Source organism: Psittacula echo, assembly GCF_963264785.1.
Source record: "Psittacula echo genome assembly, chromosome: 10".
Classification (NCBI taxonomy): Eukaryota; Metazoa; Chordata; class Aves; order Psittaciformes; family Psittacidae; genus Psittacula; species Psittacula echo.
Genome location: NC_137741.1, coordinates 2,001,057 through 2,024,394, shown reverse-complemented (window position 1 = coordinate 2,024,394; position 23,338 = coordinate 2,001,057). Strand labels below are relative to the sequence as shown.

Sequence of the window (23,338 nt, the reverse complement as noted above, 5' to 3'; positions counted from 1 at the left end):
AACCTGCAACAAAGCCACCACAACTCCAGAAGGAGCAGGGACCATAAGCATCTAAGAGGAAAAGGAATCTTCTTGCTCCTATTGTTCTTTTCATGTATTTTATTGTATGGTTATGCTGCTATTGTTAAATCCCAGCCGCCCGGTACTTCTTGCCGTTAAACCACGGGTGCATCCAGCCCGGCACTGCTGGCTAAAGCCGAGCCACGGGTGACTTTGGCTCCGCAGCAGGAGCTCTGCAGCTCCGCAGCAGCAGCGTTGCGGTGCCCGCTGAGGCACACACCCCCTTGGCAGGCAGGCGTTGCCCTTTTAAGAAGCCCGGGTGCTGGCTCAGGTAGGCAGAGCCTGCGTGCAGTAGTCGCTCCTATGGCAACCCAATAGAATGGGATCACTTCATGAATATTCCCAGGAGCAGGAGCTGCATGAGGAATAAGTGATGACAGTGATGTAAGCAAGCAGTGGCTGCTGCAGGTTGCAGTTCATTGTGTTATTGGCCGGCAGGTTGAGGAGTTTGAGGCACCCGGGCTTGAGCTTGGCTTTCTGGATGATGTCTGCCCGCCGGGAGACACGGCACATTTGCATCTCGATGCCAACATGGCAAAGCGGCTGCTGCTGCTGCTGCTGCTGGCGCTCTCCCTCACCTTCCAGCAAGAAGTGTGTGGCTCTCCTCTAGACTTATTGCCGGGTGCTCTGGATCTGAACAGACAGGGATTGCAGTAACACCAAGGGGAGACAAGCAGCAAGTAGCCAAATCGGGACAACAGAGGAGAGGGGGGGCTTTTTTTGCCTTCCCTCTGGTTTTTTTTTTTCTTCTCCTTCCCTTCTGGATGCAGAGCCTGTGTTTTGATGCAGAGCCTGTGGGTGCCACAGTCTGGTAAGGAGATGACACGCCAGTCTCTGGTCCCTTCTGCCCCTTGAGCTGGGAGCAGGGGCCTGGGGGCAGTGACGGTTCCCCTCCTTTGGCAGAGCGGGGGGTCTCTCCCTCTTACTGAGCAGCAGCAGCAGCAGCCATGGACAAGCTGCCCCCCTCCATGCGGAAGAGACTCTACAGCCTGCCCCAGCAGATAGGACCCAAGGCGTCGATCATGGACGAGGAGGAAGACAGTGACAAGGACACCCGGAGGAAAAGCATCAGGCTGAAGCCACTGCCTTCGCCCTCTGCTGGGAGCACCCGGGCTCTCGGGGGAGACCCTGGCAGAGGGGGTGACCCCGGCCTCGTGGAGACAGAGGCGGGCAGCAAGGGTGCCAAGACCAGCACCAACGGGGACTGCCGCCGCTTCAAAGGGAGCCTGTCCTCGCTGACCAGCAGGCACCTCCACGACGCGGCTGAGGAGAAGAGGCTGATCGGCGGTGAAGGGGAGCCGGCCTCCCCCAGTGAGGACAAGAGCCCCCCTGGCAGTTCGGAGCTGGAGCAGGGACTGTCAGCGCCTCCCCCACCAGCATCCCCCCCGGAGCTCCAGCAGCAGCCCCCCCGGGCTTGCTCCTCTACCTCCATCAAAGTGGAAGGAGGTGGAGGGTGCGACCAGATCACCCCAGATGAGGAGCAGAGGCTGGGCCAAGCCGGTTTCATGCAGAGGCAGTTTGGGGCCATGCTCCAGCCGGGGGTCAACAAATTCTCCTTGAGGATGTTTGGCAGCCAGAAGGCCGTGGAGAGAGAGCAGGAAAGGGTTAAGTCTGCTGGGTTCTGGATCATCCATCCCTACAGCGACTTCAGGTACAGTCCCCCCCCCCTCCTGGCCCACCCAAAACTAGCTGGTCTCCCCTTCCCCTCCCATGTCCAACTCAGACCTTTCTGCACAGTGCACACACCCAGGCAGAACTTTCCTTCATTTCCTAGTCAGAGAGGAGCTGGAGGACACATCCAGCCAAACAATCTGCAGATTTCATTTCTATTTAAGCTTAGTTCTAGTGACCCCACACTAGTAGTAATTCTAAATTGTGTTTTTAAACCAAGAAATGTATTTTCACGTTGGCTTTTTACAAGGGAAATCCTCTAAGTTCAGTGTTACTGGGGAAAAATGTTCCCACCTGATGCACAACTCTTAGACAAAAAGTGTGGTGGCTGCTGCTGCGTAACTAGTCCTACACCTCCAGTTCAGAGCATACGGTCTGCCTGATTCTTGGTTCAGATCCTGATTTTGTTCCTCTTGAGTCCTCTCCCTTGTTCCCAAAGAGTTAGGGCAGGATGTTGCTGTTCTGTGCGGCTTTGTACTGCAGCATCGCTTGTCAGGAATTGGTATGTGCAGGGGAGAGCAGCAGTCATTAAGAAGGAACTTAACACCTTCAGAGTCTTAGAGAGAAAGATTTTCTCTTTTGCATCTGCAGATCCATATTTGCAAAATTCATTTGGGTAGGGAATAGTTAACATTGTCTTTGTGAAAGTAATGGCTTGCTTTCACTCAGACAGCAACGTTTCCATGAAGATTAATAAGGACATTAACTTGTAAACCCTACAGCCATTTTTCATGGAGTTCTGTATAGCAGAGAGGTTGGCTTTGGGTATTTCCCTGTCTCATGCCCAGGTGAATCGTCCTCTGCAATATGTATATAAAGTACTGCAATCAATAATTAATTACTTAGCGCAGTCAATGGCTAAGGTTTATTGCTTCAACTTTTATTACAACTGGCTTACACCTCACATTTAAAAGCACACAGAAGAACATTCTTCAAACACATATCGATCAAACAACATGATTTTATGGAATTCTTGGACTTTTCATGAAACCTTGCATTGCTCCCCGAATACAGTTAGAAAGAAAGATAATGTCAGGAAGGAGTTGTAGGGTGGTTTTGGGTGCCCTAAGACGGAAGCCTCTTGATACTACTTACTAGGGGTTTAGCAAGCGGTCCACATGCTTAGAAGACTCAGCACTGGCACCGGATTCCTGCACATTTACTTGGATTAACAAATGTTATTATAAAGCTCTGTGAATTGGAAGACTGCACTGTCATTTGAATTCAGTGCATTCCAGTCTCCCGAGCACACAGCTGACCGAGCATATGAGGGTTTCCAGTAGCTACATCATGATACATAGTCCTTGCAAGTACAATCTTACTTAAACCCAGATGGGAAAGAGTCTAAAATTGCCTCCCAGTTGTGACTGATCAAGTCATAACTCACAAACATGGTGAAATGGGAGAGTCATTAGCTTTAAAAAGAACAAACCCAATTTCATACTCTTGACTATTGTTTGGATTATTTGCTCTGAGTCTGGAGTTTAACTACTTTGCTTTCCCAGGTTATCCTAGTAAGGTGTTCTCAGTGTGTCACACCCTTGAGGAATTTTGGCTTTAGTCTCTGGGTTGTATTTGGATTTATACAAAAGTAGCATTCAGTTTGCATATCTTTTACGTATCTGTACAGTGGATCCATTCCCTTCCATCTTTCTGGCTACATTTTCAGGACAGAACCAGGCTGGCAAACTTCAGTGACAGGACTGTAGCAGTAGCTGAGGTAACCACCTTGCCCAAGGTGAGATGCTCCTAAGAGTTTATGTTTTGAAGATTCTTAGTGAACCAGTCCTGCCTCCTTAAAACAGCACAGGAAACTAGGAGGTGAGTTTTGACTGCTGAAGTACTCGGCCATAGGGCCACTCCTAGCCTTGCACAAAGGACAGAGATATACAGGCAAGCTTAGACTCTGCCCAGCCAGAGGATCACACTGAGGCTGCTAACAGCCATTTGTATGCATGCAGCTATATATGTATATATGCATGTGTGACTCCTTCGTATTAATAATATAATCCTCCCCAATGTAGCTTTCATTTGTGCTGAAAAAGCACAGTGAGTTGGGTATCTGCACCCTGGTGCAATACACTCTCTGCTTGGGGTCAGATTCCTCTGGCTGCTTTGTGTTTCTTCTCAGTTAATGCTAGAAGCCTTGCACACAGATATGTGCCTTCTCCTACTGTTTATACCAACATCAGATGGGGCACTGGTACTGACTGTGCAAACAGACATTCAAAGAGGTGGGGAGGAGCTGGATGTGCTACCCTATGGTCAGTATGTGTATTTTCCAGGGAACTTTGTTCACCTCCTCTTCTGGGTCACTTGCAGCATATCTGTTTGAGTATGAATGTGCTTAGGGAGAATGCGTGGGCTTCCATGAAAAATGACCTCTGAATAATGGCTGCCTTGAAGGAGCAGAGTGGGAGCGTTCCCAGATACTCTTCGGGTTTTGTATTCCCTCCTCCTCTGAATACTGCTAAAGCATCTGTCTTGGAAACATCTCGCATGAATAATAATATTTTCTGACCTCTGAAATGCAGCAGATTGCACCAAAGAGCAGATATTATCAAACTGTTTGCAAGAGCTCTATCCTTGACCCAAAGGACTCTCTTTTCTGCTTTGAAAATTACGCAGTGCAATGCGTGATTGCTCCTTGTTACAGATGGGTGCAGAGTCTGGAGCATCAGGACCTTATCTCCATTATCCTGCACTTCTCTGCCACCAAAACTGCACAGCAGCATTTGGTGGACATGGTTCAAGTTAAATACTTAGACCCAGATCTTGGTTTCTGTCTTTTTGGAGAAACGAGTTTCACCTCTGAGAGTGAGCTGTATCTCCAGGCATTGTGGTAGAGCTCCAGACCTTGTGACTCTTGTCTCAGTACAGCTTGAGATGGGAAGTTTTGAATGGAACACTCCAGTCTATTTACTGGAGCTCAGTTCTGCTGCAAAATGACATAGGTGTCATTCCTCTGCCTTCATGGAGTTGCTTCTCCTTCGCAGTATGTGAGCAAAGTTCCTGGTTTAGCATAAAACAGAGGCTTTCATCATAGGCTTATTACATTATCCTTTTAGCATCTAACATGGCTAGTTCCAGTGGCAAATCTATGACCCTCCAAGAGTAAAGCAAATTAATATAGATTAAGGCTCTGTTGATTTCTGCTTTTAGTCCATTGTGAGGGGAAGAGACACCAGATGACCTTTATAAAAACCAAACTCCCTGCTCCTGAGTACTCATGACTAATGCAGTGGACTAGGTCTGGAAGCACTTAAAAGGCGGCTTAGCAATTTCTAATGAAAACAAGAATCCTAGCGCAATTTCTGAGGTGCAGCTGTATGTGCTAACGGCTTGAGTTTAGTTGCATCTGGGGTTGATTGCACATCAGTGCAGAGCCAAACAACTGTTTCCTAGATCAAGATTTATCTGTGACTTTGAAAGCTTTTCCACTGGGTAGATAGAATTGTAATTTACTGCTAAGAGAAAGCATTGATCCAGTACAATCGGTTTAATAAAAAAATTCCAGACAAAAAATGATCTATCTAGTTGGTAGCTGACTGAAGCATATTGGGTGTAGCTGCTCTCCAGAATTGCTTGTAAAAAGGTGTAGCATGCTGCTTTTAGAAAGGCCTGAGAACAGAGACACTACCTGAAGGACCAGAATAGTCCAAACAGTGGATGTAAATAGAACTGCACGTAATTCACTGCCCAGTAATCTATTAACTGCTTCACAGAAAAGAGAAGCTGCTGCCTCCTTGAAAACAATGGAAAATATCCCACTCGGTAGCAGACCCAACTTCAGATTTTAGGATTTGTCTTTTCATTGTTCTCCTTTACCTGTGATAGTTGTGTGCAAACAGATCCCATTTTTCATTTACTTCCTCTGCCAGAGCCCCCTGTCTGTTTGGGAGCCTGGGGAGATTTCTGTGGCACCCAAAGGAATCGATGCTCAGGTAGGGGAATTCCTGCAGAACAAAGTCATTTGCTCCCCTTCCTGCTGCTCCAGACCTCTGAGCAGTGTCATTCAGGGACACTCGTGAGGAATCAGTGGGATTACTAATTCCAGTACTAAACACTGGACCCAATAGCAGTGATGGGATTGAGCAAAAGTGGGGAGGATGCATGTTTCCCTTTTCTACTCTCTTGAATAGAACCGATTCCCTGCATTCCTGATGGGAATACTGCTCCAGCAATGGAGTCTGCTCTTCCTAAGCTTTCACTGTGTTGTGAGGAGGGTGAGCAGTGTGTGAAGCATACAGCACTGCTTCATGACTGCAGGTCACTTGGGTGGCTGTTGCTCTCCCTGCTCTCAGGCAGTAATGCCCTTTTCTGCAGCCCAGAATACTGCTGCTTGCACCCACCTTGCTTTGCATTCAGAGGCTGCCCACTCCCCTCATATGACTTGCCCACTGCTCATAGCAAACTAAAATGCAAGCTGCTCACTGTGTGAGCCTTATGTCCGCCAAATTGAAATTTGGGTTCAGAGAAACCTCTGCTTAGAGGAAAGGTCAGGGACACAGTTGCATTCGCAGCAGAACCTGTCATTAGAAACAAAACCAAACTGCAGCTCAGGCTCAGGTTTATTGCTAGGCAGCTCATTGACTGTGCTGGCTTCTTTTTGTTTTCATCCTGATGGCAGTTGCCCCAAAATAGTGTGGGGGCACTGTTGGCTGAGGAGGGGGAGATGCTTTCTTGAAGTCACATCTTGCTGTCTCTACTGCAGACAACTTTTCTGCCAATTCCCAGGGCAGCTTTGCTGGAGCAGAATGAGAGAAATAATGTGAGAGATAATCCAAATCCCACTGAACAGCATGGGTTGGATTTCTGTTCTCTTCAGTGGACTGTGAATCAGGCCGGAGGAGAAGAAACATGGTTTTGTGACCATAAACTAAGGAGACCAAACTAGTGCAGCCACACTTCCTGTGGCCACAGGCAAGTCATCACATCTTCACATCGTGACGGGGAGGATGAAAACCCCACACTAGCTAATCAGTGTGAGGATAGAGATTTTAGTATGAGACAGGTTCAATATTAGAAAAGGCAGCATTTGAAATACGGAGGCCTTGGTAGGAAAAACACCTCAATGTATCACCATAATAAGTTTTAAGGCTATAATCATATAATATTACAGTACTTTCATGTATGTTCAGGTGCAGAAACTGAGATGAAAGTGTATAAATAAATACTAAAACAAGACTTGAGATTTAAGATTAAGATTTTCAGCATAAACTTAATTCAGGCCCTTCAAACATCTCTCTGCCACTAGATGAACACATTATCTCTTCAGAGAAGCCCATCCCTCATCCAGGGCACACAGGGATGGTTCCTTTGTGAAAAACATTGCCTTGGTGTAGTCAGTTTGAGTACCTGTTTTGCAGAGGACGTAGCATTACGCAGCATAGCTTATGTTTAGAGCTCTGCCTCTGTGGGAGCAATCATCCGGAGGAGTGAGCAGCCAGCCAGAGAAACCCGATGCCACCCACCCTCTTCCCAAGCCTCTGATGTTTGTTAGTTTAGCTGTTGTTACAGCAAACCCCCCCCCCCGCATAGCTGTGAATAATGACATAGTGTTCTCTTTAATCACCACATATGAACATTATTGTAATCACAGTTTTGGGTTGAGTGATTTGCCTAACACCTCTGCAGGAACTTTTTGGCAGAGATGGGCTCTCTCGGGACCGCTCATCTGCCCTCGCCATCACATCTCACTCTGCAGCTCCTTATCTCTTTCATTGCAAACCTTCCAGATAGTGCAAGAAATGAGCTCCTATAGAAAATCTCTCTCCTGCACGCATCTGCCTCAAGCCCTTCCTCTCATCTCAGGTGAATTCTATGGGAAGAACTGTTTTGAATCTTGTAATGACTGTAACAAAATATAGTCAACCTCCGTCCTGCTATTTCATAACCTGAGCTTTTGACTTTGCAGTCTCATTTTTAACGCAGTGCTTTTGTACAGTTGTTAAGGTTTTAAAAAACAAATCAATCCCTATCCTCATCACAATCGTCTCTCCGGATTCATTGGCAGGTGTGGATCTTGTCAAGGAGATGCTCCACTGCCCTCTGCTCTGAATTAAGCAATGGCTGTAGCAGGTAGTTACAGCAAAGCAACAATGATGCACCAGGTTCTTGAGTTACTCTCCAGGCTTCGAAGGGAAATATTCTGCTTATTACAAACTCTCCCCTTGTTTTCTCCCCATCTTCTACCCCATTGTCTCGAACCTGTTGTTTTCCCCATCGCTCACTTCGTGTTTGTGTTTCTTATCCCACCAGTCCCATCTCCATTATCTGGGCTTCCCGAGGCAGATTTCTTGGCCAGCCAGTCCTAGGTCCTGGTACCCACTTACCATCTGATCACTGTTTTCCACCTGGCTTTAGTTCTCAGTAACACCCCTCCTGTGCCCCTGCAATGTTCCAGTTGCAATATACTGCACTTGGCTCTTCACTCAGGCTGGTTCCCTCCCTTGCCAGTCTCTGTTCTTCAGGGTTTTTTTCTGGGGCCTCTCCCCAGATTAGTTTCATCTCCTTCTATATATTCTTAGTTGCTGTTGCCCCTCTGACTCTTCAGACAATCTCAGTTTTCTCAGGTCCTTCTTTCCTTCCTGATTTAAGAACGGATCATTTTGCCTGGTAATGTCCACATTATGTCTTTCCATCCTTGGACGCTTCCAGCCCAGCAATGTTTAGATAAACTCTACCCATTTTTTACCTTTTAAACTTGAACTACCTCGATCATCAGAGCTAAGCATTTACAATGATGAATTTGTATAGAAGCACAGTCTCCACTGCATTGGTGTGAAATAAATTTTATTTGAGGAAAAATGTGTTTTCTGAAGGTGTTTTTTGGTAGGCACACAGAATCTGTGTAGGACTTTTCAATATTGTTCTAAGCAGGTGAAGTGAAGTTTTCAAGACGGGGTTATTCTGGTTAGGTAACAGTGCTAGTGCTTTCTGTGGCACTGAGGTTTTTCTGCTGTAGAGTCGCTGCTGCTGCACTGAAACCCATTTATTACACAGATAAAAGAGTGATCTTTGTCTGGGGATAACAGTGTCATTTTAGCTCAGATCATTGAAATATGTCTTTGTTTCTGATGTGTTATGAGCATCTCATTAGCAAGCCTATGAATCCCTCAGTTTGCTCTTGAACCCATCTATCTGAGCTCTTCTCTCTGCCAGAGGATAGATTCCTCCCTTTCTCCTATGTTTGAAAGCTGTGTTGGTGCCAAGGCAGTTATAGGTCAATTGAGTTACTGTTAGTTCTAATTGGCACTCTAACAAGCTATTAAATCCATTTACCTACAGATGAATGTCACTCAAAAACAAAGGTGCCAAGTCCTTTGCTGTCTTTGAGAACTTGAGAAAACCCCAGTTCCACCAGTGCCACTGGTGAGTGTAAGGGAAAGGCCAGGCTGTAGGGAAGTGGCCAGTGAGAGCGGAAGATTTCACCCCTGAAGGTTTATGCCACGAGGTCCAGGCTGTTCCTGTGTGCAGGGGGGAGACTATTTCCAGAACTTGGGGTCAAGAGGAAGAACTAGGAAAATCACCAACTCAGGCAAATGCTGTTCCCTGTTTGCAACAGCACATGGATTTGTTTCCATGTGGAGAGATCTCCGTCCTCTGTTCCTCTATCGGTTCTCAGTGTCCCACATATATTCCTGTGACTGCTGATGCAGGTGTAGGATCCACAACCATCTTTAAAATCAGGCAACATTGGCTGGGGACATTATTACTTTTTTGGTGTCGGGTGATCTATAACTCCATGAGATTTACTTGCTCTGTGTTGCTGAAGAGTCAGAGTTATTATGGTGAGCAGGGTTGATTTAAGTTCTGTTCTGAAACATTTAGGTAACCTCTTCCTCTAGCAGCTATACAGTGCTTATTCCCACATTATCCCAGCATTTCTTAGTGAGACAGTTGTAAAACAGTAATTTTTCGGCCTACAAGTCAGGACAAGGTTTCTTGACCAAGCGGCACTGCAAGTTCACCCTGCAGTCTTCAAATCAAAGCTGCTTTCTATATGACAAGCAGTAAGAGCTGCTCAGGTATCGTTGCTGAAGTGGGCAGATGAGAACGCAGCTTGGCTCTGAGCAGCTCTGCAGTGCTGACAGCAATAAAGCCAGGTTTTTGTCAGCAAACAAAGCAGTTAGGACTCCAGAAAGAGAGAAGAGCAAGCAGATGTGTGCTGGGCTAACAAGGTGTTATTATAGAGACCTTTTTCTGCCCCTTTTCCATCGTGAATGGTTTGCTACGTGGGAAGTCCCTCTACAAATTGAAAATATTCATTCCATGCAGTATATTCACAGTGGCTGACATCAAATATGGTCACTCTGTGCCTAGGATCAGCACCAGGCTAGTAAATCCAGGCTGTTCACTCCCAAGGAGGTGCTGCATGCGGCAGGGGAAGACAGGGCCAGTGGGAGCAAAGCAGAGGAGCATCCAAAGGGAAATTGCAAGGTCAGCTTGAGGGCCCATCACTTGGACATGATAGGGGCACAACTGCTACCCCAGCGATGCACAAAAGCTCATCTCATTTGTGGTTGCCTCGTCCAAATGTGCTAATTAAGGATTTAAATCTCTGCCTCTTTGGATGGAGAGGTTGCCTGTGTTTATGCATCTATTATCACAGAGCTTAGAGGCAGGAGAAGTGCTGCAGGTTGCCAGCTCACTCTAGTGTAGGAGCTGTAACTCCTGGGATTTTGAATTCTCACAGCTGTGCTCAGGGTTCTTGTGACTGCCAGGAAATCAGTAACAGTACCCTGAGTAACTCCTCACCCCTGGACACAGCTCCAGGGAGGCTGGGTGTGCAGGAGCTCTGGTGGGATTCAGATTTCCTGGTCAGAGCTGCTTGAGCACTGTTAGTCTGATGCTCAGTTCCACTCCCTGCATGTTTGGGGGATGGAAAACCCAGTGAAGTGCAGCTGGATTTCCCTGGCAGTGGGAAAGCAATGTCTTGCAAAGTTATCAGTGCCCAAAGCCTGTGAGGGAGATAAGGGCTGCATTCCCCAGACTCGGGGACTCCACTTTACTCAGTGCCTTCCTCCCGGTGGCTGTTCTTCACACGTGATTTGAGGGCAAGGTGCTAACTCATCCTAGCTCTGCTATCGGTGTCACCCGGTGCAGTGTCTCATCTGCAGAGCAGGGGTGTGTGCGCCTGCGTGTGTGTGTGTCTGGGGGCCAAGAGGGAGCACAGGCCCTGCATTACCCAGCTCTTCTCTGCTGCTTTTCTCCCCGCTGTCCACCTCTGGGATGGTGCAAAGCACTGGGGTGTGTGCTGAGCGAGTGCAGGGACATGGTGGCTCTCTGCAGAGAAGCAGGAGTTGCATTAGGCAGGGTGAAGCAGTGCAAAGGTGACGTTTCCTGGCAGCGTCAGGGCTTGGATGAGCTCTCCCGAAAGCCCAGATGATAAGAGAAATGATAATGATGCCTGACTCTATGCAGGTTTTTAACAACAGCAAACCCGCTTTCATTGAGCACAAATTCTTGATGCTTGATCTTTCCCCTTTTGCTTTGAAGCACTAATGCATTCATAAGTTAGACTTCTATTAATAACACAAGGAATATTTTTCTTCCATCTCTGGTTGTCTGTGAATTGTGGGGAGGGCAGGAGAAAGAACCAGTCTAGCTTACAGCTCATGGGCTCTTCACCTTAATGCCTCTACAAAGCATTTGTGTCATTCTCCCATTGCTCATTTAGCTGCATATACGCTTGGAATCATAAGCAATGGTGTCCTGGGTTCAGCAGTAGCAGTCATTTTTTCTACTGGTGCAGTGCTGTGTTTTTGACTTTCCGCCTGGGAACAGGGCTGATAACAGCGATGTTTAGACTGACCAAGGACTTTGAGAGTCTCATGCTCTGCCAGGGAGGAGGAGAAGCCAGGAGGAGGCAGGGACAGGACACCTGACCCAAACTAGCCAAAGAGGTATTCCATACCACAGCACGTCATGCCCAGGAGGTAGAACTGGGAGTTCCCGGAAGGGGTGGATCATGGCAGGGTGGGGGTGAGGTACCGGTTGGTGAGCGGTTGTATTCTCTTCCTTGTTATTTCCTTTATCATTATTACTATTAGTGGTAGCAGTAGTGATTTGTGTTATACCTTAGTTATTAAACTGTTCTTATCTCAACCCGTGGGAGCTGCATTCTTTTGATTCTCCTCCCCGTCCCTCCAGAAGCGGAGGGAAGAAAGGTGGGGGGGGAAGTGGACTGCGTGGTTCTGATTTACGGCCTGGGCTTAAACCACGACAGTTCTTTTTGGCGCCCAACGTGGGGCTCGAAGGGTTGAGATAACGGCAGAACTGACTGAGGCACAATGCTGATTTATTGGCTCTCAAAGTTGTTTCTCTTGATGTCACAGTTTCAGTATGCTGTAGCTTACTTAGAGCCGGTATTTGCTGTGTTAGTGTTTATCAAGTGTGGGCCTTGGGCTAAGGTTCTTGTTTCACTGTACTTTATGGTAATGGCTTGTAATACGGGGGGGCTCCGGCAGCAGGGCGGGATGAACGTGGCTGTGGACTTGTACCTGGCCGTCCCGCTGCTCTTCACCGTCCTGGCCCTCGTCTTCGCCTCCGTCTTTGTGAGGCTGCGGGGAGCCGAGGGGGAGCGGCCCCGGGAGCCGGCGGCGGCCGAAGCGGCCCGGGAGAGCGGCCCCGGGGACCAAGCGGCGGCGGGAGCGGGGCCGGAGGCCGGGAAGGAGGCGGCTGCCGAGCAGCGGGAGGAGGCGGCGGAGGAGCCGAGCCCCACAGCCGAGCCCAGCCCCGCGGCGGCCGAGAGCATCCCCCAGCAGCCGCCCGCCGAGCCCCGTGAGCCCGAGCCCCAGGAGGACGCAGGAGACCACGCAGCGCTTTCCAGCAAGGCAGAGGAGGAAGATCTGGACTCAGAAAAAGCAAAGCTGGTGGTGAGAAAGCCTTCAAGCACAGCAGCTACACCAGCCTCAGTGACAAGTACAGCAGCAGCATTTGAGAGTTTTGACAGTTTTGAATGGCCTTTGGGTACCCTTGGGACCTGCCTGCTGATTGTGATGGGGATCACCATGTTGGCACACACACAGAGTGTGTTCTACCCACAACCATTTTGTCGGATCCCGAGAGTTAAGCAGAGTCAGGTTTGGGTCTTGTCTGGGTTTAGACAATACAGGGGGACCGAGAGGTTTTCCCCAGGGCTGGACAGTCTTGAGTGTCACAGTGTGTGGGACAGTACGGGCGAGTATCTAATCCACTGGGCCCCTCCAGTGCTTTGGAAGCGTCGGAGATGGAAGGCAGCTGTGTGGAGTCCCTAATGACAAGTTGCAGAGACTGCTGCAGGGGAAGGTGAATTATTTTGAGCCTGATGGGCCCATGGCACTTCAGGCCATCAGGGCAGAGATGCAACATAGAGATGGACTCATGATCGAGGGGTGGACTTTGCAATGGGCCTCTCCTACTCTGAAAGACTGTTACAAGAGATGGAGCCCAACATCATGGACCGAATGGACGCAGCGCTTTATAGGGATTGGTCTGTGCATGACGATAAGAGTGCACTGAGATGAGAGTGAGGGTATATTGAAAATGTGGGATCTGAGCATGACGTGAATGGTATGGAATAAGGGGTGGATACTGTCCTGGGTTCAGCAGTAGCAGTCATTTTTTCTACTGGTGCAGTGCTGTGTTTTTGACTTTCCGCCTGGGAACAGGGCTGATAACAGCGATGTTTAGACTGACCAAGGACTTTGAGAGTCTCATGCTCTGCCAGGGAGGAGGAGAAGCCAGGAGGAGGCAGGGACAGGACACCTGACCCAAACTAGCCAAAGAGGTATTCCATACCACAGCACGTCATGCCCAGGAGGTAGAACTGGGAGTTCCCGGAAGGGGTGGATCATGGCAGGGTGGGGGTGAGGTACCGGTTGGTGAGCGGTTGTATTCTCTTCCTTGTTATTTCCTTTATCATTATTACTATTAGTGGTAGCAGTAGTGATTTGTGTTATACCTTAGTTATTAAACTGTTCTTATCTCAACCCGTGGGAGCTGCATTCTTTTGATTCTCCTCCCCGTCCCTCCAGAAGCGGAGGGAAGAAAGGTGGGGGGGGAAGTGGACTGCGTGGTTCTGATTTACGGCCTGGGCTTAAACCACGACAAATGGATAGAGGGACAAACTGGAAGGCAGGTCTGGCATCTTGTGGAGACTCTGGGAGCCATCCTGAACAGAATACACTGTGCCTTGATCTCCAGCTTTGAAAAGGGGTGATGTACTGCCAGGGACTGTGGAAGGTGCTGTAGAACTCTGAAAGATATTAGCATAGCAGAAGATGCCAGAGTCGATGTCAGCAAGGGTATGGTTCATGTCCAAGAAGTGGTTCCGTCAGGCTTTCTTCATGACTGTTCTTCTCTGTGTACTGCTGTAGATTTGGTTACATCTCTTGCCCATCTTTCGCAAGGACCCCAAAACTGAGTAGATCCATGTATGAGGTAATTTCTGGGTAATTGGGTTATTTGTCTTAGTAAGGAAACCAGTTGCCAGTGCCTGCACACTTCCAGTATGGTGCTATACTGTGTAGCACATTTAGAACTAGGCTGGGAAAAGATAGAAAAAAGCCTGCATGGGAAGGGAGACAAAAGGAACTTCACCTTTTGTGTCTGTAAATGAGAACTGTGCAGCACCTGCGTGGGCTTTGGGGAGGCTCTGGAAAGGAGATGATCCTGTGTATTGCAAGGTGTGCGTCCCTTTTCTTTGGGAATACGTGGCCTCTTGGCTTTAGTAAACACTCCTGAGTAAAAGGTCTGGCACAAGGAGCTGGCAAACGGGCTGTACTTTGCTGTGCTGTGGCAGCAAACATCCTCTAAGCTTGCTGACTCTAAGCTGATGGGAAATCTGTTGTGACCCCTGATTTTCAGTGCAAACCCAAGTGTGCTTCAGGGATGCCAGCCATGGGTGAGGTGATGCACTGTGTATGCTGTGGTTAGAGAGCAGCTAGGCCCGTTCCCCAGCTGGGAATCAGAGCAAATGCCTCTTTTGAAGACGTGCTTAAATCAAACTCCAGATTCGGTAGTGACTGTTGGCTCCACCTTGACTGCACTTGGAAAGTTTCTGGGCCTCGGTTTTGCAAAACCTCATGTGAAGTTAGATCTTAGGCAGAAGCTCTTCCCTGTGAGGGTGCTGAGGCGCTGGCACAGGGTGCCCAGAGAAGCTGTGGCTGCCCCATCCCTGGCAGTGTTCAAGGCCAGGTTGGACACAGGGGCTTGGAGCAAGTTGCTCCAGTGGAAGGGGTCCCTGCCCGTGGCAGGGGTTGGAGCTGGATGAGCTTTAAGGTCCCTTCCAACCCAAACCAGTCTGGGATTCTATGAAAGATACCTTGTTCAGAACTTCTCTCAGTGTATTCCTGTTATCATTGGGCTCCTCTGCCTTTGTCTCTTTGCAGCACAGGCACTCCTGTCATCTCCTCCTGATCCATCACCCAGATAGGGCGAATTCCTCTGGCTTCTTGTTGTCTAGTTGGGCCAAAGCCTTCCAAACAAGGGCAGCTCTGCTGGTTGCATGCTCCTTTTGCAGCACAAACAGGAATTGAGGCTAACAGTGGCAGATGTGGGTATGGCCTAGGGCTCTTGCTTTTGAACAGGGGATCTGGAAGCCTCATCTGCAAGTAAATTCACACAGCAAAATCTGCACTGCAGACAAAGAAAGATTTGCCTTGACATCATCTGCCCTGCTCGGAGCTCCGCAGTCAGTCAGGAGAGCAGCGCACAGCTTCTAGCCTGGCTAGCTCGGGAGAATTAAAACTAAGCTTCCTCATGAGCTGTTCCCACCCCAAACACAGGCTGCTGGGTGGCTTTGTGTCTGTCTAACCATTACTGCGTGTGGGTGGATATGTTATGTGTGTGTGAATGAGTCTGCTTTGGAAATGAAGACATAACATCGGGGGTGCAGCTAATAATACAATGCCTTGTGAGTGATGTGGATGTGAGAAATGCAAAACAGAGCTGAGCATGTCAAGGATCACTCTGGTACCACAGGATGGTGATTCCCACGTCCAGGCCACTGCTACCTCTTTTTTTTTGGCTCTTCTTCCCACCCCAAAGCACCTCAGATGGCTTTCCAGTCCTCTGCTGAAATTGCAAAGCAGGGAAAAAAAAGCAGTGGAATGTCTCCAAAGCCCAGTCCCACAATGAGCACAACCCTCTTTGCAGGGCAGAGCAGCTGTTATGGAGAATAGGAAATGACAGAGGTGTTGGCTTGTCCGTCAAAATGAAGGATTATGCCTATCCATGAGCATAGCTGTGGGAGACACCGGTGTATGGAAGTCACTGGGGGAGCGGGGAGATGTAACCCCTCTGGGACTTGGCAGCTGATAGTGAGGGTATTATTTTCACAAGGCTGAGCTGTTTTCAAACCCTTCCTTTCGTGTAATCATCACACATGTGTTTTCTCAGTCATGGCAGGCCATGAGCATTTCTTTCCAGCTTCTCGGAAACAAGCTGTGAAGGAGCTGAACAAGATGCCTTGGCCTTAGTCATTCACTTTTGCTCAGCTTGGACCACAAACTTTGGGCCTTGCTTTTGGTGCACAACCTTGTGGCTGAAGGTTCTTTCAGGGAAAGAGCAGCTCTTCCAAGTAAGGACAGGTAAGTGGAAACTTGTGCCTGCCACAGACTTGGCTACTCGCATCTGCAGTGCAGTTAGGGATAAAGACATAGGGTTGGTGACACCTCCAGTTGGAATGGTTCAGGATGGAGCACAGCTTTTCTACAGCTGCTCACAAGAGGAGGGGAAAGAATTCTTCACAAGCTCTTTGAAAACTTGTTTTTCAAAGGGAAGATGCATAGCCTTAGGCAGCTCAGAAAGCAGAAGGGAAGATATCCCAGGTAAAGGAGTTTTGTAGTAATAAAACCTAACCTGATCATTCAAAATCCGTGGCTGCTGACAGAGCAGACTACTAGCCTACGAGCAGCCAGCCAACACAATGAGTAGTTTTAGGCCAGTTTGAGCAGTATGCTTGAGCTATATTCAGACCCTGCCCTGAAGCACTAGTTGTGCGTGGTTGTGCTGTGTACTGTGGAAGTGCTGCACTTCCCCTTAGCATTAGCTTTGCTGCAGTGCAGGGTCAGATGATTTCTCCACACACTGGGGTTCTGGTGGATCCATCATAATTTCTTTGAAATTAGTTGTTATCCATAGATAAAATGTATGGAGCCAAATTCCGTGGTGAGAATCCACTGCAGCTAGTGGGGGTGACACTGAGAACCAGTTTTACTCCTTGGAGCTACTTCTGGCCTGTGTCTCTTGTATAGGTACCTCTGAGGCTCATATGGACAGTATCTAGCCTGAAACCTGCTAATACTGCATTCCTGTGAGATACCAGACTGCATTCACATTTTGGTGTTTGTGGAGTGGATCTTCAAGCAGGACTCAGTGAGGCTGGTTCTCTGTTGCTACAGTGGAATTACTTTCAAGCGCTGAATATTCTGCTCTTTGCCCACAAAATAGCTATTTCTGATTCAATGTCTTTCATAAAGGAGATCCCTAAATTACAGTCTGAATATCTAATGAGGTAAAATGGCTTTGGATGTACTCGAGGGCAGAGCTGATGTGCTCTGCCTGCACTCCAGTGAAAGACCTGCTGCTGTTCCCCACGGAAACCAGGGAGTGCTGAGGATGGTGGCTCCAGGGACTTGCAGAGCTTTCTTCCAGGTACCCTCGTCACTGAGCCGTCTTTATACTTCTCTTTCTCAGCCTTCCTGTATCTGCTGAGCACCAGCCAGTTTGGCTGAGTCATATCACATATATTTTTGGTGGGACAAGTTTGAAAGATACAAAGGAAAACCCTAACTTTTGGCTTACTACTAAGCTTACTTAAACAGAAGGACTAGATTAAATTCCGGGCTAATTCACATAATATGCTAGCACATCCCTGCTCCCGCTGAAATCAAAGGCTACAGTAGCCTTGAAATTAGGCCTTGTGTGTGTAGAAGTGTATTTCATGTTTTAGAGAAGAGGACCTTTGAGAGTGCATTCTTGTGTTGCTTCTTGGAAAAGCTGGAATTCATTGAGACATTGCTGCCATCCTTGGTGTCCAAAATGGGGCGGGGAACAGACTTGCCTCTAGGCACCACAAGCAAAGGATTACACATGCCTTTTCTTTTAACACATGAAATTTAAAGAAGCCTGGAATAGTCTTTTGTGGCTGTAACTTTCAGTACCCAGAGCATGGTTTGGTTCTTTTAGGTTTTCTTCTTCCAGCCTGGGGACCAGAAGTCCGTATTGGTGAGGAGGGCTGTGGCATCTGCAAAGTGCCGTTGCCCATCTTGCACTTGGGCTTCAGGCAGGAATAGACCCTGTCCTCACCAAAAGAGGAGAAGAGAACAGAAAGAGCTCCCGCCTAGAAGAAAGGGGGTTTAAAATTTAAAGCAGGTAGATTGAAAATGTACACTTGGACCTCCTTTGTCAGTGGAATCTGTACCTTAAATAGGCAGGAGAGAGCTTGAACCTGTCCCACTATCCTTTTGGTAACTATTCTGCACCTGGGTCGGAGCAATCCCAAGCACAGCTACAGGTTGGGCAGAGAAGAGATTCAGAGCAGCCCTGCAGAGAAGGACTTGGGGGTGTTGGTTGATGAGAAAATGAACATGAGTCAGCTTCAGTGTGCGCTCGCAGCCCAGAAAGCAACCGTATCCTGGGCTGCATCAAGAGGAGCGTGTCCAGCAGGTCGAAGGAGGTGATCCTGCCCCTCTACTCTGCTCTCGTGAGACCTCACTTGGAGTATTGTGTGCAGTTCTGGTGTCCTCAACATGAAAAGGACATGGAACTGTTGGAACAAGTCCAGAGGAGGCCACGAGGATGATCAGGGGAGTGGAGCACCTCCTGTATGGAGACAGGCTGAGAAAGTTGGGGCTGTTGAGCCTGGAGAAGAGAAGGCTGCGTGGAGACCTCAGAGCAGCCTTCCAGTATCTGAAGGGGGCCTACAGGGATGCTGGGGATGGACTCTTCATCAGGGCTGTAGTGACAGGACAAGGGGTAACGGGTTCAAACTGAAACAGGGGAAGTTTAGATTGGATCTAAGGAAGAAATTCTTTACTGAGAGGGTGGTGAGGCACTGGAATGGGTTGCCCAGGGAGGTTGTGAATGCTCCATCCCTGGCAGTGTTCAAGGCCAGGTTGGATGAGGCCTTGGGTGGCATGGTTTAGTGTGGGGTGTCCCTGCCCATGGCAGGGGGGTTGGAACTGGATGATCTTAAGGTCCTTTCCAACCCTAACTATTCTATGATTCTATGATTCACTGTGTCAACAAAACTACTTGCACATTTCAGGTATAGCTGAAGTATAAGGTACTATATAAGGTAATTATATAAAATGAGGTTATTTTTTATATATGTGGTAATTATATAGAATGAGATTGTTCTCTATATATATAAGGTAATTATATTGGTCATATGTCCAAAAAGATTGTGATTTCACATTCCCTTTGTTGCATGTCTGAGCCCTGGTGCTGATGTGCAAATGCAGAGAGGTTTTTACATTATTTATTGGGTTTTCATGATTATCATATCTGTACTTTCCCAGCTGCTTGTAGAAATAGCTTTGTAATATTTCTGTGAAATAGCAAATATATATATTCCCATTTTATGTCTGGAAAACTAATACATGGAGAAACTGCATTGTTTTCTAGTGAGTTGTTTACAGAATGTGAACTTGGGTGGTGGAGCCCTCAGTGACAGGACTGTCCTACCTTGTTCTGCAGTGGCCCTCTTGGGAGGCTGGGAACTGGCAGGCTGGAGCCTCCTTGTTATGTATTGATGGAAAATGGGCTGCATCAATCTGAATATATTTCTGAAACAACTTGTTTCTGGCAGGTTGTTCATTCTAAAAATACAGTTATTTCTAATTGCTGAGCAGAATGCTTAATGAATTCTTCCTTCCCAAGAACAATTCATCAAAGACATGATTTAGGGCCGGCACATGCTCCCCCAGGGCTCAATGGCTGTGTTCCATTGACTTAAATACAGCAGATCAAGGCCAGCCCATACTGGAAAAAATTTATCTAAGCGTTTTTTAATGGTGCCCATCACTATTTGTCTGCATGTCTCTGGCAGGAAAGTGCTATATGTATTGGAGGAGCAGCACTGGACTGTATAGTACAGTTACAGTAAGATGCTGTGTTTTGCAACCAGTGTTTTCCCATTTTATATATATTTTTAAAGAGAGTTATTATGCAAACTCCCATTGATCATCACAGGCATTCAGAATGGTGAGGAAAGGAGCTGCAGTTACAGCTTGCTCTGGAAGGTTTCTCAACTGGACTCTGGGTCACTGAGCCCCTGTGACATGGATTAGAGCTTTGAGAAAGGAGAATCTGCTGGGCATCCCCAACACACCACAAAGATGTGCCCTTTCTACATCCTGGAAAGAGTGGGAGAGATCCATCAACATCCTGCATCTTGGCAAAAGCCAAGGTGTGAAGTGAAAATGCCCAGATCCCCCAGAAGCTGCTCCCATGGAGGAGTGTTACATAGCACCCTCCATGCCATGGAAGATGAAAAGCCAACACGGCTCCTACCAGTCTGACAGGAGGGAAAAGGCCTCTTATGCCTTGAATGTAGCTACTGATGTTTCCTACTCTGTGGTGGTTCAAACCATTCTCCTAGGGCAGGTATGTCTGGGGGTGCCCTTTCTAGGGGAGAATATATTTTAAATGAGCAGTTTCTGATTTTCTCATTCTCCTCACTCAGAGTATGCACCAAGTCCTCGTTTTTCCCCAAGTCTCCTGCTGCCTGTCAGCTTCTGCTGGGTTCCCTCATTTCAGTCAGTTCAATGCAGAGCTGTTTGTGGGGCCAACAAATAGTTTCTCAGAAACTTGGAAAAGGCTTTGGAGCACAGTTCCCTACATAAGGAGCTGCCTTTCTGTGGAGCTGAGGTGCCCGGCAGTCACTCGAATGGATTCAGGATTCCTGATCTCCTCCTTTGTGCTGTGGTCCTGCCCGTGAGTCAGGCACTCAGGAGATAACCACCTCTCTACCTCAGACCTGCCTCAGTTTCCCCAGGTGCCGATGCTGACGGTGAGCCTCAGCCACCTACATCAAGAGCTTTGAGGTCAAAAGGAAAAGAATCTCTTGTAAGCTACATACTGTTTCTGTAGGTGCAGTGATTAATTCAGCATCCGATGTTAGGAGGGGATAGTGGATTCACGTGGATGCCTTAGCTAAGCACAGCCTTGGCACAGTATGTTTCTGCTGAGACCTAAAATAATCAGAGGTGGTTGGACTTTTTTTTTCTCTTAACTGCTGCGTTTCTAGCAGGTGATTTCATCTCTTGTCCAGGGTCTCAATACCTGGATCACAGAATCACAGAATGGGTTGGGAGCTTAAAAATCATAGAATCACATCCCTTGAACGCTGCCAGGGATGGGGCAGCCACAGCTTCTCTGAGCACCCTGGGCCAGCGCCTCAGCACCCTCACAGGGAAGAGCTTCTGCCTAAGAGCTCATCTCAGTCTCCCCTCTGGCAGGTTAAAGCCATTCCCCTTGGCCTGTCCCTACAGGCCCTTGTCCCAAGCCCCTCTCCAGGTTTCCTGCAGCCCCTTTAGGCACTGGAGCTGCTCTAAGGTCTCCCCTTCAGGAGCCTTCTCTTGTCCAGGCTGCCCCAGCCCAGCTCTCTCAGCCTGGCTCCAGAGCAGAGCTGCTCCAGCCCTCGCAGCATCTCCATGGCCTCCTCTGGCCTCGCTCCAGCAGCTCCACGTCCCTCTTGTGCTGCTGCCCCAGAGCTGGATCAGGACTGCAGGGGGGTCTCCCCAGATCCCAGCAGAGGGGCAGGATCCCCTCCATGACCTGATGCTCTAGGGGTGCAGCCCAGCACATGGTTGCCCCCAAGATCCCAGCAATATTAGGTTTGTTTGGGATTCACTGAATAACTCCCTGCAAACGAGAGTTTAATGTTAGCAGCAGGAGGGCTGGAGAGGGAAAATAGATTCTGCTTTTGCAACTGAAACACACATAGCCACCACCTCATTATATGTTCCATGTCTTAGTCCCTTCCACCCTCATCTTCTCAGATCAAGAGGCTTATGGCTGGCACTTTGTGCTGAAGCTGGTCTGAAACAGTGATGCCAGCATAAACATTTCCCACCAGGGCTGGAAGTGCTGATGTAAACCAGTGTTCTTCTGGTGATTCTCATAAAGTCATACTAGTCAGTGTCAGCTGAGGTTTGGAAATAGTATGCAATATATACTCCAGCCATCCCAATCCATGGTCCTTACACATTTCTCCTCTGGCACTTCCTCAGCCTCCAATACTCGAAGCCATGCTTCTGAGACTACTTCATGGAGTGTCTCATTGAGTAAATTGCTTCATGTAGCTGAACAACAGCTGTATCAGGTTCAGGTTTAAGGCATCCTCAGGCACAGAAAGCTCTTTCTCTGTTCTTTGGTCTTTCATCATAAGGTGATAGGATGTACATGGCCAACTGTGCTGACAAATGGCATGCAGAGTTGTTTCTAAGGCGGCTTAAACCCACTGGTGGCCTGCTGCAGAGATGGTTGTCCTGGTGGTGCATGGTTCAAAGGTTATGGTGAGTACCCCAAACCTGGATCTCTAGGAGCCTCTATGAGAGCCTGGATGTTGTTAAGAGACCTCCTGTTTCACCCCACTTTCTATGTGGGGAGGCTGGAGTTGTGATTCCTAATCAACACCAAGCTGTGGCACAGTAATACCTAGGAGGAAGATTTTTAGCATCTCAGATGGCTGGAAATCTTTTTGTCAGCCTGGTAGATGACTTTGCTATCTGCAGCATGCGTTTGTCACCTCTCTGTGGGCTACTGCTGAGCATGAGGACATCAATTTGTCAATCCAAAGCAAAACAACCGTTAGCAGAAATCACTGCTGCCCACTTTGTAAGCTGTGATTCTTACCTAGTTATGATTCATGTCATCTCTCTGCCTTAGTTTAGCATTTAATTTTAGTAAATTCGGGTTCCTGGTGGTGAGGCTGACATCCTAAACTTGCATTATGTCAAGAGAGCCATGTCAGTACAAGCCAGCTGTGAATCCAGCCTGTCATCCTTGTAGCTTGTCAAGAAGATGAGTTGGTGGCGGATAGCTGTTCCATCAGTTGGTGTCATATGGGCACAAATCAAACCCTTGGCCCAATATTGCTGCTTTTTGAGACAGTTCAGGACTCTCTAGTGCAGATTCGCCTTCCCAACAGCCTGCCTGAAGCCTTGAATTTGACTCATGCTGCATGTTGGATAGGAGCCAAGGCCTGGACTTCATAATGTCACAGCTTATGCATGTCTTTAGGCTTTAGCCCTTCACATTCTGTAACATATTCATGATGACTTGGAAGCTGCAGCCCTTATTGATCTAGCTGTTCACTACACAACGTATGGCATGTTTCCATGGCAATAGGTCCCCCGAAAGTGGCTTCCTCCCTTTCCTCAGTTTATTGGTCTTTTTCATTATTAAATCATCAGAGATAAATGCACACAGAGAAGGGTCAATGGCTGGATCAATGGGCAGCAAGCAAAGAGGAACTTTTCCATATTCATGCTAAGGGTAGATTTCAGAACAGCAAATAATGCAGAATGTCCAGGCCCTTAGCATGTTGGCCTCATACATAATGCATCCTGGGAGCTCTACGAAATCAATACATGTAACACCATGAAAACCT

General features: G+C 48.0%; 1 protein-coding gene across 1 annotated transcript in view; it reads left to right on the top strand.

Annotated features, from left to right (window-relative positions):
* Positions 1–805: 805 nt before the first annotated feature.
* HCN4 (hyperpolarization activated cyclic nucleotide gated potassium channel 4) overlaps positions 806–23,338 on the top strand; it is a gene marked incomplete at its 3' end in the record, with an annotated part of 99,857 nt that continues 77,324 nt past the window's right edge. Inside the window, exon 1 of the mRNA XM_080625970.1 lies at positions 806–1,711. Within this exon, the coding sequence (XP_080482096.1) occupies positions 1,008–1,711 (704 nt within the window). The 5' untranslated portion in view covers positions 806–1,007. The remainder of the gene's footprint in view (positions 1,712–23,338) is intronic.